Genomic DNA, 16,292 nt, shown 5'->3' on the forward strand with positions numbered 1-16,292 from the left:
ACGTGGTCGGAGCAGTAACAGCTTCGCAGTAAAGTGCTGATTTAACCACATAAACCCCTGCATCCCTGTTCTGGGCATGGGGAGAATACAGTCGAACATTCTGCAAAATCTTCTGTGTGAAGTAAGTGGTGCAACTCCGTGTGGGGGTCCCCGGGGGGGGGAGTTCCAGACCCACAGGAACGCACACAGGGTGCCGGCCCGATTCCGGCGAGCCACCCCGCGTCCGAAACGGTTGAGAAATGACAGAGTTACCGTGTGGGGGTCCCGCTACTGTACCCTCTACTGTACTGTACTGTCACTGTACTATACTGGCACACCCAAAATCACCATATATACAGTTAATATGTGCGTGTGTGTTAGGTTGCGCACAGGTGGTGAAAAACAACCATGCTGTTTTCGTGCTCAGACGCACCCACCCACTCAGCCAGCCAGCCACCCAGCCACCCACACACATAGTCACTTAAGGAAGTGGTTGCACCACTTAAAAATAGCAGATCTGCTATTTTTTTTTACAAGCTCATAACACTTCTGGTTGCAATGCATTGTGAGCGTGCATAGATTGTCCATTTTAGTGTACAGTGGTTCTCACACCTTTTAATGTCAAGGAACCCCATAACTCCGAGAGTGCACAAAGTCTACAAATGGAACCAAATGGACCCGTATCTCACAGTTACACACCCGTACGGGGCCATTTGTAACCCACCCAAGGACACTTTGAGACCCACTGGTGTAGCAGAGTGTTTCCAGTGAGCCAACATGCACAATATCAGCACCCCGACTCTGCTTGACCAGAATGGAACAGAGCCTTCATTAGTATCATCGGTAACACCTGTGAAGGAAGTAGGGAAGTGGCCCAAGTTCTTTCCAAAATGGCGTGTGTGCATAGAGAGTAGAGACCATTTTACAGAATTTGGAAATATTATAAAGTAATTCATATAGCCCCTTGGAAGTGTTGATAGTTCTATCTCCGAAGCCTTCATGCAGAATGATTAATTAAAGGGGAGGCTCCACCCCTCGTTGGGGGAACATGGGAGACTTGAGCGAGGCTAATGACAGAGTCCCACCCGCCTCTTAAAAGGACAACAATCACACCGCTGTTCGTTTTACGGCAGCCTCACACTCCCTAACCCTGGCATGCTCCTTAGACCAGGGGTGTCGTAACAGCTCACCACAACTGCTATGGAGCTATATTATTGCTCAAGATACAATAGGGCATTTCAAAGTGAAGTCGTACGATAAGAGTTTTCCCAATCTGTTGCGTCAAGATGTTTATAGACGGGATATACAACACTGTGTGAAAATGCCACTTAGGTGAACCTAAATTGCAAGACACTCCCAAAATAAAATATGCTATAAATTGCAAGAGTCCCAAAATAAAACACGCTATAGCTGTTATTATGAAATCTACAGAAGGCAACGGAGCCGATGGCTCCTGGATTGCAAGATAAATGTACCCTGCACTAGAGGCAGATTGAACTGTTAGATGTTGCTACATTTCAGCTTGGCTTAGAAGTCCAGGTTCCACACTCTGTTCCAAACCACCAAAAGATGGCGCTGGCATGCATAGGGAAATTAAAAGATGGCCAGATAAATTAGAGAGAAGCTCATTGAGGAAGATCACACGGACTTGGGACACCAGACCCGACTCGGTTGCGCAAAATGTCATCCTAAAGACTGAAAATGATACCCCCCGTCTTAAGGAAAGTTCAGCAGAAGCATAATTAAACATAAAATGGTGGTTAAGTCTCCAAATGGCCGCAGAGACAGACGAGACGGGGGAACGACAGACAGCTGCTGACACAGCGACCTATTGCAGGCTGCAGCTGTAATTGGGACATATTTTACACCAGCATGCGAGAGATCCTGGGACTCCGGCTCTCTGCCTCCCTCTCTCTATCCATCTGTCTCGCTTCCTCCCCTTCTCTTGCAGGGCTCACCCTTCTCTAACTCTCTCTCACACACACAGCTATAATTGGGGGTATTTTTTTTCACTCTCAGCAGAAACCCTGGACAGACTCAGTCCTACCCAACCTGTAATTACAGCATCTTCAGAGTCCCATCCAAGAGACACACAGCCAGCCGGGAGACATGTTGGTCTGGGCTTTCTAAGAATGGACCAGATGGACAAATAGCAAGGTGTGTACAGGAGTACTGTATGCAGAGGCAGAAGGAATGCCGCTTGGCTAACTCTAAACACTTCCAGGCTCGTCTCAAAATTGACCGGGGCGTCCGGCACTAGTTCCTGCCCACCACGTGGAGGCTGGTGTTCAATTCCCCCAAGCTGCCTCCGGCTTGGCCCGGGCATTCCAACAAACTCAATTGGCTGTGTTCACGGGTGTGAGGCCAGCAGGGAAGGGCTAGGCACTTCATCACCGAAGAAGACTTAATGGCCGAAACATTCGTTTCCCTGTACTCTGCGTCCCGAAGACAATATTTGGCACTTTGGCTATCAGTGTGTGCGGCCACTTCCTTGTTCCTGCAAGATCCTATTTACCGTAGTTCACTCTCCCGTGGACCGACACCACTACAAGGGCTTTGGTGTGCTTCGGTATACAATACAAAATACATACAAATACATATTATATGGTCCACTGCCTGTCGCAGAACATCAGCGGAAAATCAAAGCCAGGACACAACAAACAAACCGAATGAAGACACAACCACTTCCATAGCAGAGCCTTTAATTTACAGGAGAAAAATATCTACATAATGACATGCAAATCTAGCAGCTTTGAATTTAAGTCTGCACGAAACTTTTGCTGTGCACTTAGAGGCGGATATGCTGGATGTATTATCCACTTTGTAGTGGCTGTGAGGTTAGAGACCTTAAAGAGCCCATCGCGCTCTATTCCTCAACTTCCTTTCACTTGACCTTAGAGGAAGGTTTACATGCAACGCCCTAAAAGTGCCAGTGAGCAACGCCTCCCCGTAGGCTTAACTCCAAGTCCTTCAGGCTACAGCAGTCCTGTCCTCCCTTCTTGGTGGGCTGCCAAGCCCCTTAGGTTTCGCCCATATACATATCAAGCTATACCATCCACCCCACAAAGCCATCACTTATATTATATATACCCCTCATCTCTCCTTGTCTTCATCAACTACACTGCGACGGAAATCAAAGACGAGCAGTGAAAAACCGTCAAGCCCGCAATGTGGGGAACCTCCGGCAGGCTGACATATGATCCGGATCGGACCGTGCTGTTTTAGTTAAAGAGCATCCTTGAGCATTGCTTCTCATTAAAAGTTGTGATGCCTAATGCATGTCCACCTCCAACGGGGGAATAATTTTATAGCCGGCTTTGTGTTCCCTTTTAAACCCAGCACAGAGCTCGGCACAGACCTCGTTTTCTTTCAAGGGCAATCCGGGAATACTTGTCGTGATTCATACTTCAATATGGGGCAGTTTTAGAAAGCCTATAAAGGAGTTAGAGAAGTCTATAAAGGAAATGAATTGCCCCCAAACAGTAGCAGCCGTTCGGCAGCGAGTGGAATCTAGCACCTAGAGTACACAGAGCAGATGTTGTGGTCTATCACCAGTTGACTCAGTGTACGCCGGGCCGGGCGCTGCAGCCACGTGAGAGCGAGCACAGCCGAGCCGTGAATCACCCAGAAACAGCAGCCCTCCAGGAACGTGCTCCATACGGGGCGCCTCGTCCTGTCCAAGTCAAGTGAGCGGACGGCGGCCGTTTGTTCTCATAATGGCACTGGTGTAATTCTCTGCTAATGTGTGGTCCTTCCCGCGGTCACGTCTGCAAACCGCTCTGTCTGTTTTCTCTACCGGAGGAGAGGAAGTGCAGCCGTGTGTCGGAAGGGCCAAAGGGAGACGCTCGCCCATGTCCACACACACTGTACAGCACCCCACAAAACACCCACAGCACCCAAACCAACATGTACAGCACCCTGCCCATGTGTACACACCCAATGCACCCTATACCCAACACCCACATCACCCTAACCAACAGCAAGTGTCGGATTTGCACTCACACGCGCCCACACACACACACACACACACACACACACACACACACACACACACACACGCACACGCACACGCACACGTTGGCAGCTCAATGAAGGTGCTATTTTAAGAGCAGGCGAGAGCGAGGGGATAAATGGCTGAGTTAAGTCCACAGAGGGAACCCTGTCTATAAAACAAAGAGGCGCATGCCATGCTCTCCATCCAGCAGCGCAGCATATTGACAGCAGAGTTAAAGACCAATCGGGAGTAATATCGGTATATTACTCCTCTTCACACACCAATCTAAAAGTTAAAGTGGGGCCGTTTGTCTGAGACCTGTGCGTTGAAGATAAGCATCGGAGAGAGTGGAGCGCGCGTGCGTGTGTGTGTGTGTGTGTACGTGCGTTTGCGTGCGTGCATGCGTGAAAGACAGAGTAAGAGGAGAGGAGGTGACCAGAGGAGATTGGCCTAGTCAAAGGTGTAAAAGTAAGGGCAAGTAGCGAGGGAGTGTGATCTCTTCATCATCACCGGAGAGGGGAGGAGAGGGGGTGGTGGCAGAAGCTGGGAGAGGTAGATAAGCCCAGAAAGGGGGCTTTTACTCAAAGTTGCTAACTTGCTGCATTAGCGGGGATGCCTCTGGCGTATGTGTGTGTGTGCTTTACTCTCCTCCAGAAGTTTGTTTATTCATTTAACAATGGAATGAATGGCTGAGGTCATCACTCCCGAGAACTGAGGCCAGTGGCGCAGCGCTGGCACTCTAAAGGGTGATTTATACTTCAAACCTGAGTTGTACTTAGTCGCGCGCGCCGGAAATAGCCGATCTACAAGCTCACAACGCGTCGCTCACCGACGTGCTGTGAGCTTGTAGGTCGGCTATTCTCGACGCCTGCTGTGGTTATGCGACCAAGGGTGACGACTTCGGTTCAACAGAGGTTCACCGGAATGTTTACAGTCAGGAGGTACAAAGAGAGGGTGACTTTACTTACTTGTATGTTTTGGCGTTGTACTGGGTGGCCTCTGGGAAGCCCAGCATCCCGCACACCACTCTGCTGCTGTTGAGAGTCCAGCCAAGGTCGCACACCTGCCTCCACCTCCCAGCATGCTTCACTTCCACGACGCCCTCCGTGGTCAGACTCTTGCTCTTGGTGTGCATGAGGATGGGCCGAAGGCGCACCTCCTCGATGCGCACCTTGCTTTGACCCTACATGGGAGAACGCCAACATGACTCTGATCTGTCATGGCTGATGTCCATCAGAATGGGCTCTATATGCACACACGCCATTTTGGAAAGAACTTGGGCCCCTACTTCCCTACTTCCTTCACAGGTGTTACCGCTGATTGATTGATTGATTGATTGATTGATTGATTGAAGTATTTATTTACAGTTTGCAGAATGACAGTACATTTCAGGCACAACTCAATACGAATGATACTAATGAAGGCTCTGTTCCATTCTGGTCAAACAGAGTCAGGGTGCTGCTAGCTAGTGCATCTTGGCTCACTGGAAACACTCTGCTACACCAGTGGGTCTCAAAGTGCCCTTGAGTGGATTCCAATTTCCAAATGGCCCCGTATGGGTGTGTAACTCTGAGAGTGTCCAAATGGAACCAAATGGACCCGTAAGGCTCCATTTGGTTCCATCTGTACACTCTCAGAGTTATGGGGGTCCTTGAAATTAAAAAAGTTTGAGAACCACTGCACAAAAAATGGAACAGAGCCTTAATTAGTATCATCGGTAACACCTGTGAAGCGGCCCGGAAGTAGAAAGAGTTATTCTGTGTGCATAGAGCCTATTAAAGCTGCAATGTGAGTAGGGTTCCAGTCTATTCATTAACAGTTGTGCTAGTCAAGTTTGATTTGATTTGGATTAACAGCCTAGTGTCTAAAACAGAGGGGGGGACAGGTTGTTAAGTAGTACTACCTGAAGCCCACTATCTCCCTATAGGCCAAGCGGGGACTCCCTCTAGTGTGAGCGGTAGATGGTTTCGTCTACCACGCAGGAGACCCGTTCGAATCTTAGAGTATATATGAATCGAGGCGGCACCCGGAGGAAACCCTGAGGAGAAATGGACATAGTGGCCGAATTTGGTATTGCAGTGTGGGCCCAAACACATGAACGCGCTGGTCCGTTGACTATCATTGTGCACGTTCACGATGAACGCTGTTTCATATGTGAACGCTGTTTCATACGTGAACGCACGTGAACGCGTGCAATGATAGTCAACGGCAGCGCGTTCATGTGTTTGGGGCAAATCCATCCCAGAATGCACTCCGTTCCTACCCGGAAGGAGGAGTGAAATCGCCGTCATGCGCTTTAGAGCAACTTAATGCAAGCGGATGGGAGGAGAACTCGGGTGCCGTCTCTATTCATATATACTCTAAGGTTCGAATGTCCCCGGGGAGGACATCCATCCAACTTTGAACATTTACATTGAGGATTTGACTGTGTGCTGTATATATACCTGGTAGTTGTTGTTTTCTCTGTAGAACCTGGGGACGTCCTGGGCGTGCCCGTTGCCGTGGTAGCCCTGCGGCGTGGTCCTGCGACTGGCCAGGATGCTCTGCCACTGTGGCGAGGGGCTGACGTCGGGCCTCAGGGCGATGGAGTGCGCCCTCCGCGACGTCTGGTCCAGTCGGCGCTCCGGGCTGCACACCACCCCCAGGTCCTCCGAGTGCTTGCAGTCGTTCACCCCCCAGCCGTTGTGCTTGCAGTCCCTCAGCGACTTCTCGGTGCCGTCGCAGCGCACGTTGTCCATCCATATGGGCCCTGCGTGGGAACGGCCAGAAGTAATTCAGCGCCTCGCTTTATAGCATCTGTGTTGTGTCGATATCATGATATGAGACTGGATACAGTCTGGGATATTGGATCGAAATCTGATCGTAATATCAAAATATGTTGACTCGTTTTTGCTATTTTTGTAAATGTCTGAAAAACTAAAGTAAAAAGCAAGGCTTTTGCACACCCTACAGGCGACAGGTGCGTAGGAGAGGGTACGGTGCCCAACAATGAAAAAGGAACAAACACCCGCACACTGTCTTCAAATGCAGTGACCAACTTTTATTATGGAAACTATGCAGCCTCTTTATAAAGATAGCCTGATGAAGGCCGCATAGGCCGAAACGTTGCTGTTTCCCTAATAAAAGTTGGTCACTACATTTGAAGGTGTTTGTTCCTTTTTGAAAAACTAAAGTAAAATTGTCATAAAATAATATTATCGTGACAATATTGATAATCAGGCAATTTGTCAAAAACAATGCTGTGATGTGATTTTGTCCATGTCACCCAGCCCTACTGTATCTCATTATAAGTCATTGAATGCACTATATACCGATTACGTACACATAAGTTCCTCACCTCACCCCACCTAGTATTTGACTTTTACTGGTGTTTTACTGATTTAGGGTTGTTCCTTTGCAGTTTGGTTTGGTAAATAGATACACAGTATTTCACAACATGCGTCCGAGGCCAGGGAGTCGCACTCGCACGCACCTCCATGCCGTTTGAAACCACTCAACCCTCCTCTTTCATTTAGATTTAAAGGCAGCAATAAAAGAATGTCCATAAACCGCAGCAAGTGTAGCACAAGTCATTATTCTAAAACAAATGCCCCTCTCAGGGCATGTCTTTGCCCCGCCAGTCTGCCAGGCGACCTTAATGAGGACTACACTGGAATCACTGGGGTTATCTTTGTCACTTTATGATGGCTCTTAGGCTCTCCCGAGTTATTTTGAATGTCGTAATTGATGGTCTTTTATGAAAGCTGTTGTTAGGGTGGGTGTTGTTGGGCACAGCAATCGGAAGACTATACTGAAACAGTGTTGATTTTGACGGCAAATTTTGATTTTAGTTTTAGTCATAGTATCTTGAATAGTTTTCATCTAGTTTTAGTCACATTTTTGTCACCTGGAAAGTTTTAGTGTTAGTCTATCATAGGATTTGAGTCGACCAAATGGCCTCATCAATGCAATCAATGACCAATGATGATGAAAGCTGTCATTCATCATGTGACATGTGTAGTTTGTTTGACCATAACTACTGAAGCCCTATTTTAAAAAGAAATAGCAGATCTACAATTAGATATCTAAATAATATTGTATTGACATTTGTTTCGTTTTTTTTTATTCTCATGTTTTCACCTATATGACCATAATATAATCGCTTATAATTACCAGCCTACTATAGGGATGATACCTGGTTTAAAGTGGTTAGCTTAACCAGCCTGCTGTGAGCCTTGGGTAAAAATGATTCCCGAGCACGGCGCACGCTGCAGCTCACCGCTCCTTGGCTGCGGCTCACCGCTCCAAGAGATGGGTCAAATGCGGAGAACAAATTTCACTGCGGTAACGTGTGTGACAAAATCGTACGACTTTGACTTTGACTTTGATTATGAATGGAATGACTTCTCAATGCTAGCCAGGGGAGTTACTATTTAATCATCAGATTGTTCCTGTTGGTCTGGCTGGGTGACCATGATCCTCTAACCTTCAAGCCACCGACTGATGGTTGGTATGTTGTTTTATTGCCGGCTGGACAACATGTTGATCTATCTATACCTCTACTAGCAACCGTAGTAGAGACTTTTTCATCATTGGCTGCCTCTAAGCCAATGGGAGACTTAGCCATGATAAAACCCATAGTCTGAATGGCATAAAACCCATAGGCTCTGAACACCGCACCGTGAGTTGAGGCAGAGGCTGTGTCACACAAACTGATTATAGATGTTCATAAACGAAAGCTTGCTGCAGCTGGCAATTATGACTGAGTCATTCTGGATTTTTCCGCAGTAGGTAGCCTACATTGTAGCTTTTTTTTCTCTTTCTACTGCACTCTAGAATTCCTTGTTCCAGGTAACAGGTGTTTGACTAAAGCGCACCTCCTCAATCCATGCACTTGTTGTATGACCGTCCTGCTAAAAGCCTTAGGCTTCGCACACACATAAAGAACAAATGTTCTGTGCTCTGCCTGTGTTTCATGGCCGCCCCAATGCAAACACTTGTGTTTGATTGGGGGGAGGGGGGCAATCAAACACAGCCATGGCTGTTGCACGGCTGTCTTCATGCCCTCCCCCCCATGCAACAAGGTTGTGTCTTCAAACCATGTGGCTCCCATTGGAAATGCATTGAGGCGGCCATGACACACAGGACACACAGGACACAAGTGTGTCTTGCGTGTGTCTTACGTGTGAGTGAGGCCTAACATTGTGAACGGGCCATATATCAGCCAGTCGTCATTCACCACAGCGGTCGCTCACCGTCTCCCTCTCCGTACTTGGCGCTGTGCGCCCACGTGATGCTGCTCTGGAAGCCCAGCTCGCGGCACACCACGTTGGCCAGCTCGATGTTCACCTCGTCGTCACACACCGTGCCCCACGTGTTGTTGTGCAGCACCTCCACGCGCCCCTCGTTGGGGTCCCGCGCAAAGTTCCCCGCCAGGCGGACCTTGGCGGCCGGAGCGCGCGCCGACCGGCCGGGCTGGGCCGACGTGGGCCGGTGCTGGCGGGGCCGGGGCTCGGCATGGCAGCCGGGGGGAGAGAGGCAGAGGAGGAGCAGGGGGATGCACAGAGAACTCAAACACAGGGTGGAGAAGGTGCGCGTCATTGTGCGTCAGAGACCTGCGGGAGGAAGGTTACATTTTCATTGATCTAGAGTGGACCACTGAGCACTGAGCAGCAGATACCACGTCCATGTTTCATTTCATTTCGTCACGATTTTGGGCATAGGATTTAATATGGAATTTGATCAATCACACTCGTGTGAAGTGAGGGGCGCTCTTATCATCATACATCATCACATTCCGGCCAATAACCTTTGGCGTCCTCACTTTTTATCTTCACTTTTTAAGCCCTCAGCCAATCAAATCATCGCTATGGGGTACACACAGATACTCAAAGCTGGGCATAGGAGGGGCTAGCACCCCTCACAATGCAGATGGCAATTACACACCGTGGTGTGATATTGTAGATCTGCTATTTTCACCATGCAACACTAACATACTCATGCAGTGATTAAGTGGTGAATTTGATTTATCAATCTTATGTACCATTGCACGTCAATTAACAAATTATACACTAATGATCAAAGCCTATCTTTTAAATCCTACATCTTTATCTACACTGCCCTGGGGACTTAAAGACAACTGTCTGGCTAATTGTAGTTTCACAAGCCAGCCTCTACTCTATTCAGGCTAATTGCATACAGCACAATATAGCAGCTTGAGAGACTGAGGTCTATTATAGTAGACTACAGCAGACCAATGGTGACATCATCTGGACAGATGAGCTCACAGGTAGCCAACTCTTAACCCATTTTGACCTGAGATCAGATTCTAAAAATGTCTTCTACATCCTGACAGTTTTCTGAAAAAGCTATGTCTCTATGTCAGTCGTTCTAAAAAATAGCAGACCTTACAAGCTCGCTATGAGCTTGTAGATCTGCTATTTTTCAATAGCTAAAGCATAACATAATGCTAACACCAAAAGGGGTTCCCGCCCTTAACCACATGCGTCCCTATTCTGGGGAGAACACAGATCTACAAAGTTACAGCATGTCTCAATGCATACAACATGTTGGTGTAGAGGTCCTAGTAAGCTGTAGACCCCTGGGTGACTCCAGAGAACAAAGTATAGGCTACGGATTAAGTGGGTAAAAGATAGTACAGTACCAACTGTTACAAATCACTACATATCGTGTCACAACGACCCTCACACTAGGAGGTTATATGACAATCTGAGAGACGCAAAAGCACAAAACTATTCTACCGTCTAATAGATCTGTCATTAAACGACCTACATTCCAATCTTTGCTGAAACATTCCCCTCAGGGTAGGCTAAGGGAAGTTAAGTGTTTTAGTGGTAAAAACCACTATCAACATCAGACGTATAAGTTAGTGTTTTTTACCACTATCAAACATAGACGTATAATTACCGATTATGCACTAAAGTGCTGAAATTGAAACATTGCTTTGATAAACATTCCTTCAGGCTACCAAACCATATTTCATCGCAATACACTGGAGGTTAACAAAGTGTCACAGTCGCACAGCAACACGCTAGTCAAGCTTCCAGTCATCAATGTAGACAGCCACTTAATTAACATCTGAGACACCTGGGTTCACCTCGTGTGTCACGATGGGCTACAGTAGGCCTCCAAATGTTGGACATTTGTCTTCCTTACAGCGTGTCGTCGACCTTTAAAAATCACAGAATGCAGCTGGAACCAAGGAGCCAAGAACCCACGTGAGAGAAAAGCGCTCAACACTATTATAATGTCATCCCTTAAACACCTGTTGTAACGCCTCACCAAGATGTAACGCGCACATTTCACATGGACCAAAATCAAGACCATGTTCCTAATTTGTCAAGTTTGTCCTCAGCTAAACATAGTTAAACATATTTCAAATAACACATTATATATATATATATATATATATATATATATATATATATATATATATATGAAAGTTCATGTATCAAGGAATAGAAAGACAAAAATGAAAAGTTGTAAGTTCACTCACCTGGCACACAGCTACAGCTTGTACTCCTGAATGTCAGGCACTAGGGGAGAGTGACTGTGTGAAGGAGTGCGCTTACTAGATGTTCTCCAAAGTCAATCCACCCTTCATCCCTCTCTCCCTCCCCCCTCCCTCCCTCCCTCCATCACTTCTCCTCCCTCCCACTGGTCTCTCTCTCTCTCTCTCTTCACACACGCTCAAGCCTGATTTAGCTATAATTCGTCGTACTACAGAGCATAAATTAGGCATCCCTCACTGCCTCTTTTAAGATGTTTATCAAACCGTGGACATTTGGGAAATTGTGTTAAGATATGAATGGTTGTGGGTAAATCATTATCACCCCCACAGACTCACTCCATCTCTCTCTCTAACTCGTTTTTTTGAGTAAAGGTGTTGAGTAGGTTACAGTAGTTACAGTACTAGCGTTCCCCGTTTGCCACTAGACCACCTACGGAAACTGTTACATTCTACAATCTTAATAAGCTAATGTAGGAAAGGGAGACATTTTCTGGGTTTTTTCTGAGTGGCCCACACACCTACACATCTCTGATAGGCTACTGGGCTCTTTTTCTTTCTTTCCTCTTTGTTTTAACACAACCTCGCCCGCACGGCTTTACGCAACATGTACTGGGGCAAAATGTGTGTAAAATGCACCCAACAGGAAGGACCTGGGTCCAAAATAGTTTCAAACGTCAAGTTCCTAGTATCCAAAAGAAGCTCCTTAGAACCACAGGGTAGATATTTCCTTGTTGAGATGACCACAAACCACCACTCTTAAAAAGAAAAAAAGTAAAAAAAGGTCCAGCCTACTCCTTGTCTCTGTACGCCTGTAGAGATGGTCGCCATGGTGAAACGAGGGAAACGTGACTGGTGACACATGCCCTGCCCTGGAAGCATTTAGCGATGGTCATACCTGCCACCGTGGAACAAGGTTACACTGTCGTTCTCTGTGTCACACAGGAACAAATGCATAATTATATAGGCTAAAAATGTAACGTGCTCATATAAACCTGAGCTTAGTACATTTTCTAGACTAGAGAGGTGCCGCCCATGGGGCCTCTACGACGGTACCCGTTGGGAACAGGCCTAATTGGAACGATGCAAGTTGGAAATGCATGCCCCATTATGTCGGTGTCTCTTTTATGCTCGACCATCAGAATTGATGTCAGATTTCTGTATGTCTCTCTGTATCCCTTTATTCCATATTCCTATATATGGAGTTCTGTGTCAGCCATGCCCAAATATGGAGTGTTGAGGTCAGAACAGGCCAGCTCCATATATGGACCCTGGGCAGGGGCCCGGCCCAGAGCCCGGGCAGAGGCGTTTTTTGGGGCGGTTTTGGACAACCATGGTTCCGACTAACGGTTCTCGAGTTACGTGGATTACAGACGTACAGAGAGACTTGGTGCATTTATTTAGACTAGCCCTTACCCGTTGTGAGATATTGCCCCCGTTTTCGCATTTTTAATTCACTAATAAATTCATTATTAATGTATAATTTGTTAAATTGGAAAAAGGGCTTTGTTCAGACCTCCATATTATTATGGTCAATGCCTGTGTGAAAAGTGGGAGCGATTGGTGCAGGCGGTGAGGAGATAGGGCGGTGTTTCTGACAGACACACATTCAGACAGACATTGACTGAATTATAGTATGATGATGTGAGTGGAGGAGGGGGATCAGTCAGTGTCTTGGAGCAGCTGGGGTCAATTCAGTGCTCTGCCTTGATTAGATTTGTTCTCCCTCACTCTCCGTGTCCATTAAGGCCTGTCCACTTGTTTTGAAGGCTGTTTGTTTATTTTGAAAGAAATGTTTTTCTCAGAGAGTACATGACTAAATTAGCCGCGTGGAAAGTTTTGGGTTCCGCAGGTTGTTTTGTTGATAAAATGTATTTCAGTTTTAACTTGGCAAACCTCAGGGGTGCCATTTTAAGGCTGCAATGTATATTCATAGACATGAATAATTTATATCATGACAGGGGAGGTGAGCAGAGGAAAAACACAACATTTTGAGCCGGAAAAGCGCAACACCTTGTTTTTTTGATCCGTCTGCGAGGCCTAGCTCCTGTTTAGAACATACATACAGTATTATACAGTACGTATTTATGTACGCAAGAACGCAAGCTGCATTGCTCACATACTGTGTTTGCATTACTGCACTTCTGGAGATTTTTCGTATCCATTAGCTTTCAGAAAACGTATAAGCTCACAATGTCAATGACACACTGTGAGCTTGTTAGATCTGCTATTTTAAGCTATAAATCGAGTTTTAGACTAGAGGAACCTAATCAGAGATTTCATAGGCTGATGGAGACGAGAGAGACAAAAAAAAGACAGGAGGGAAGGCAAATATGCAATAGTCAGGACTCTGGAGTAAAACCGTCAGAACTGCCCGCCGTTTTAACGGCATAATCCCTAGCATCACTATTCTAGGTAAAAAATAGCAGATCTACAAGGTAACAGTATGTCGCAACGTGATGGCATCATGCTTCTCTTGTGCCGTGAAGGCTGTCGTTCACTAAAGAAATTCTTGCGTTGACTAACAGACGACTAATCAGTCAGATGATTTCATCAACAAATCTGTAAAATTGCATTTGCTGCATACAATCATGCAAAGACCAGCCTTTTCAGATTAATACAAGAACGCTCGCCCCTGGTCAAAACCGGCGACCTCGAAACGGTCGCCACTCGACACCAGGTAGTCCTAGACATAACCTCAGTAAAACTATGCCTAAACCTATCCTCATTCCTTAATGGAACCTCAGCACAACTATGCCAAAACCTAACCTTATAACTAAACGTAACCTCTGTAACCTCAACCTAAACTATGCCCAACGCAAAACGTATTCCTAACCTTACTACTTACATACTCAGTTAAAGCGGTTAGCTTTCAGATTGGTGAGGTTGACAACTCAACATTCTAGTGTTGATTTTACAATGGCTACTAGCCATACTGTCACAATTAAAGGGATATATATATATATATATATATATATATATATATATATATCATTTATATATATATATACATCATCATTTTTTTATAAGAAATGTTGATGGGGATATATATATAATTTTTGTATAAGAAATGTTGATGGGGGAAAGCATTATATTTTTATTATCAACAATAATCAACTAACAAAGTCTTGGTTGACGAAGACCAAACTGATGGATTTATTAATGGGGGACAACCCTATTAAATACTGTTTGAAACTTCATTTAAAGTCTCACACAGAACAGGTGCCATTTGTGTGTGTGTGTGTGTGTGTGTGTGTGTGTGTGTGTGTGTGTGTGTGTGTGTGTGTGTGTGTGTGCTCGCGTGCGTGCGTGTGCGTGCGTGTGTGTGCGTGCGCGTTAGTGAGAGTGCATTAGAGGGCTCCTGGAGGGCCCGCAGGGCTGAGCCTCTGAGCCCAGCAGCTCTCTGTGGCAGAGCCCTCTCTCTCTCCGCCTCTCTAATTACGCCGCCCGAGCCGGCTCTGCCCTTAGCCACAATCTGTGGAGGCATGAAATAAATACATGCTCTCCAACAATAAACAAGTGCCTTTTCAAAATGACAGCACCTCCTTGTTCTCACCCCCCACTGCTGCTGCTCCGAGCTTTCATACAGTTTTTTTTCGCTTTCGTAATGTGCTCTCACACACACAACATGCCTGGCAGGCATCCTTCTGTAGAAGCGACAGGGCATCTAAAGTCTTCAAGCTCAAGTAGACGGGGGACAATTGTGTGTAACGGGTTTCTGTGATGTGGTAATTGAACATAAGGGCAATAGCATTAACCCGTTTAGACCGGAGTTAAAAACATTCACTTTGAAAGAATATATATTCAAAGATTTGCGCCACATTTTTAAGATTTTTCGAAAATAGCAGACCTACAAGCTCGTAGCGCGCCACTCGGTGGCGCGCTATGAGCTTGTAGATCTGCTATTTTTCAATAGCTAAATTATAACATAATGTTTAAAACACCAAAAGGGGTTCCCGCCCAAAATGGGTTAAGCGTGCTGGCGGTTTCTATTGTTTCGCAATCAACGAGATGAACCTTCGTTCTTTGTAACAAAAGGCAGCAGGATCTTTTAGTTTCAACATAAATCCACAGATTTTGTGATTGTGGCTGTGGATGTCCCACCGTCACAGCCACAGGAACAGGCCTTAGTCACTGTTACTCAACATCAAAAGATGATTATAAAAAATAAAAAAGGTCCACTGCAGAAACACAAAAGGTGTGCATATCCTGTAGTTTGCATTCTGGACAAATGCAGCATTTACATACATACACAGAGAACTGTGTATGTATGCACACACGCACACAAACAATAGAATAGTCAGTTTTTTCATTTTTTGTTTGCAATTGTAACCAAATGAACCCGTAAGCAGGTCCACAGCTAAATGATTGATATTTCCCAAACGGACCTTACAGGTCTATAACTCAGTGTACTCAATAGAGGCTATGCGTGTGACATCATCATCAAACCCGGAAGTTATGCAGGAATGCCCACTGAGTGGCAAAAAACTATTTTCTTGACAGCCCATACATCCAAACAGAAAAGTCCTATCTGATTGCATTAAACAACGTTAAACAATGTTAAACTCACTTTGCCTGTTGCTTTGCCACTCGATTTGCCACTTGATGTGCCATTCACTTTAACCCATTTTGGGCGGGAACCCCTTTTGGTGTTTGCATTATGTTATGCTTTAGCTATTGAAAAATATGTTATGCTTTAGCTATTGAAAAATAGCAGATCTACAAGCTCATAGCGCGCCACCGAGTGGCGCGCTACGAGCTTGTAGGTCTGCTATTTTTGAAAAATCGTGAAAATGTGGCACAAATCTTTGA

General features: G+C 45.9%; 1 protein-coding gene across 1 annotated transcript in view; it reads right to left on the bottom strand.

The window, feature by feature from the left end:
• loxl4 (lysyl oxidase-like 4) overlaps positions 1-9,556 on the bottom strand; it is a 39,830-nt gene extending 30,274 nt beyond the window's left edge. Inside the window, exons 1-3 of the mRNA XM_079511648.1 lie at positions 9,208-9,556; positions 6,418-6,722; positions 4,942-5,156 (exon numbers count right to left, since the gene is read on the bottom strand). Coding sequence (XP_079367774.1) covers positions 4,942-5,156; positions 6,418-6,722; positions 9,208-9,553 — 866 coding nt within the window. The 5' untranslated portion in view covers positions 9,554-9,556. The remainder of the gene's footprint in view (positions 1-4,941; positions 5,157-6,417; positions 6,723-9,207) is intronic.
• Positions 9,557-16,292: the final 6,736 nt, after the last annotated feature.

This window comes from Electrona antarctica, assembly GCF_951216825.1.
Source record: "Electrona antarctica genome assembly, chromosome: 10".
Classification (NCBI taxonomy): Eukaryota; Metazoa; Chordata; class Actinopteri; order Myctophiformes; family Myctophidae; genus Electrona; species Electrona antarctica.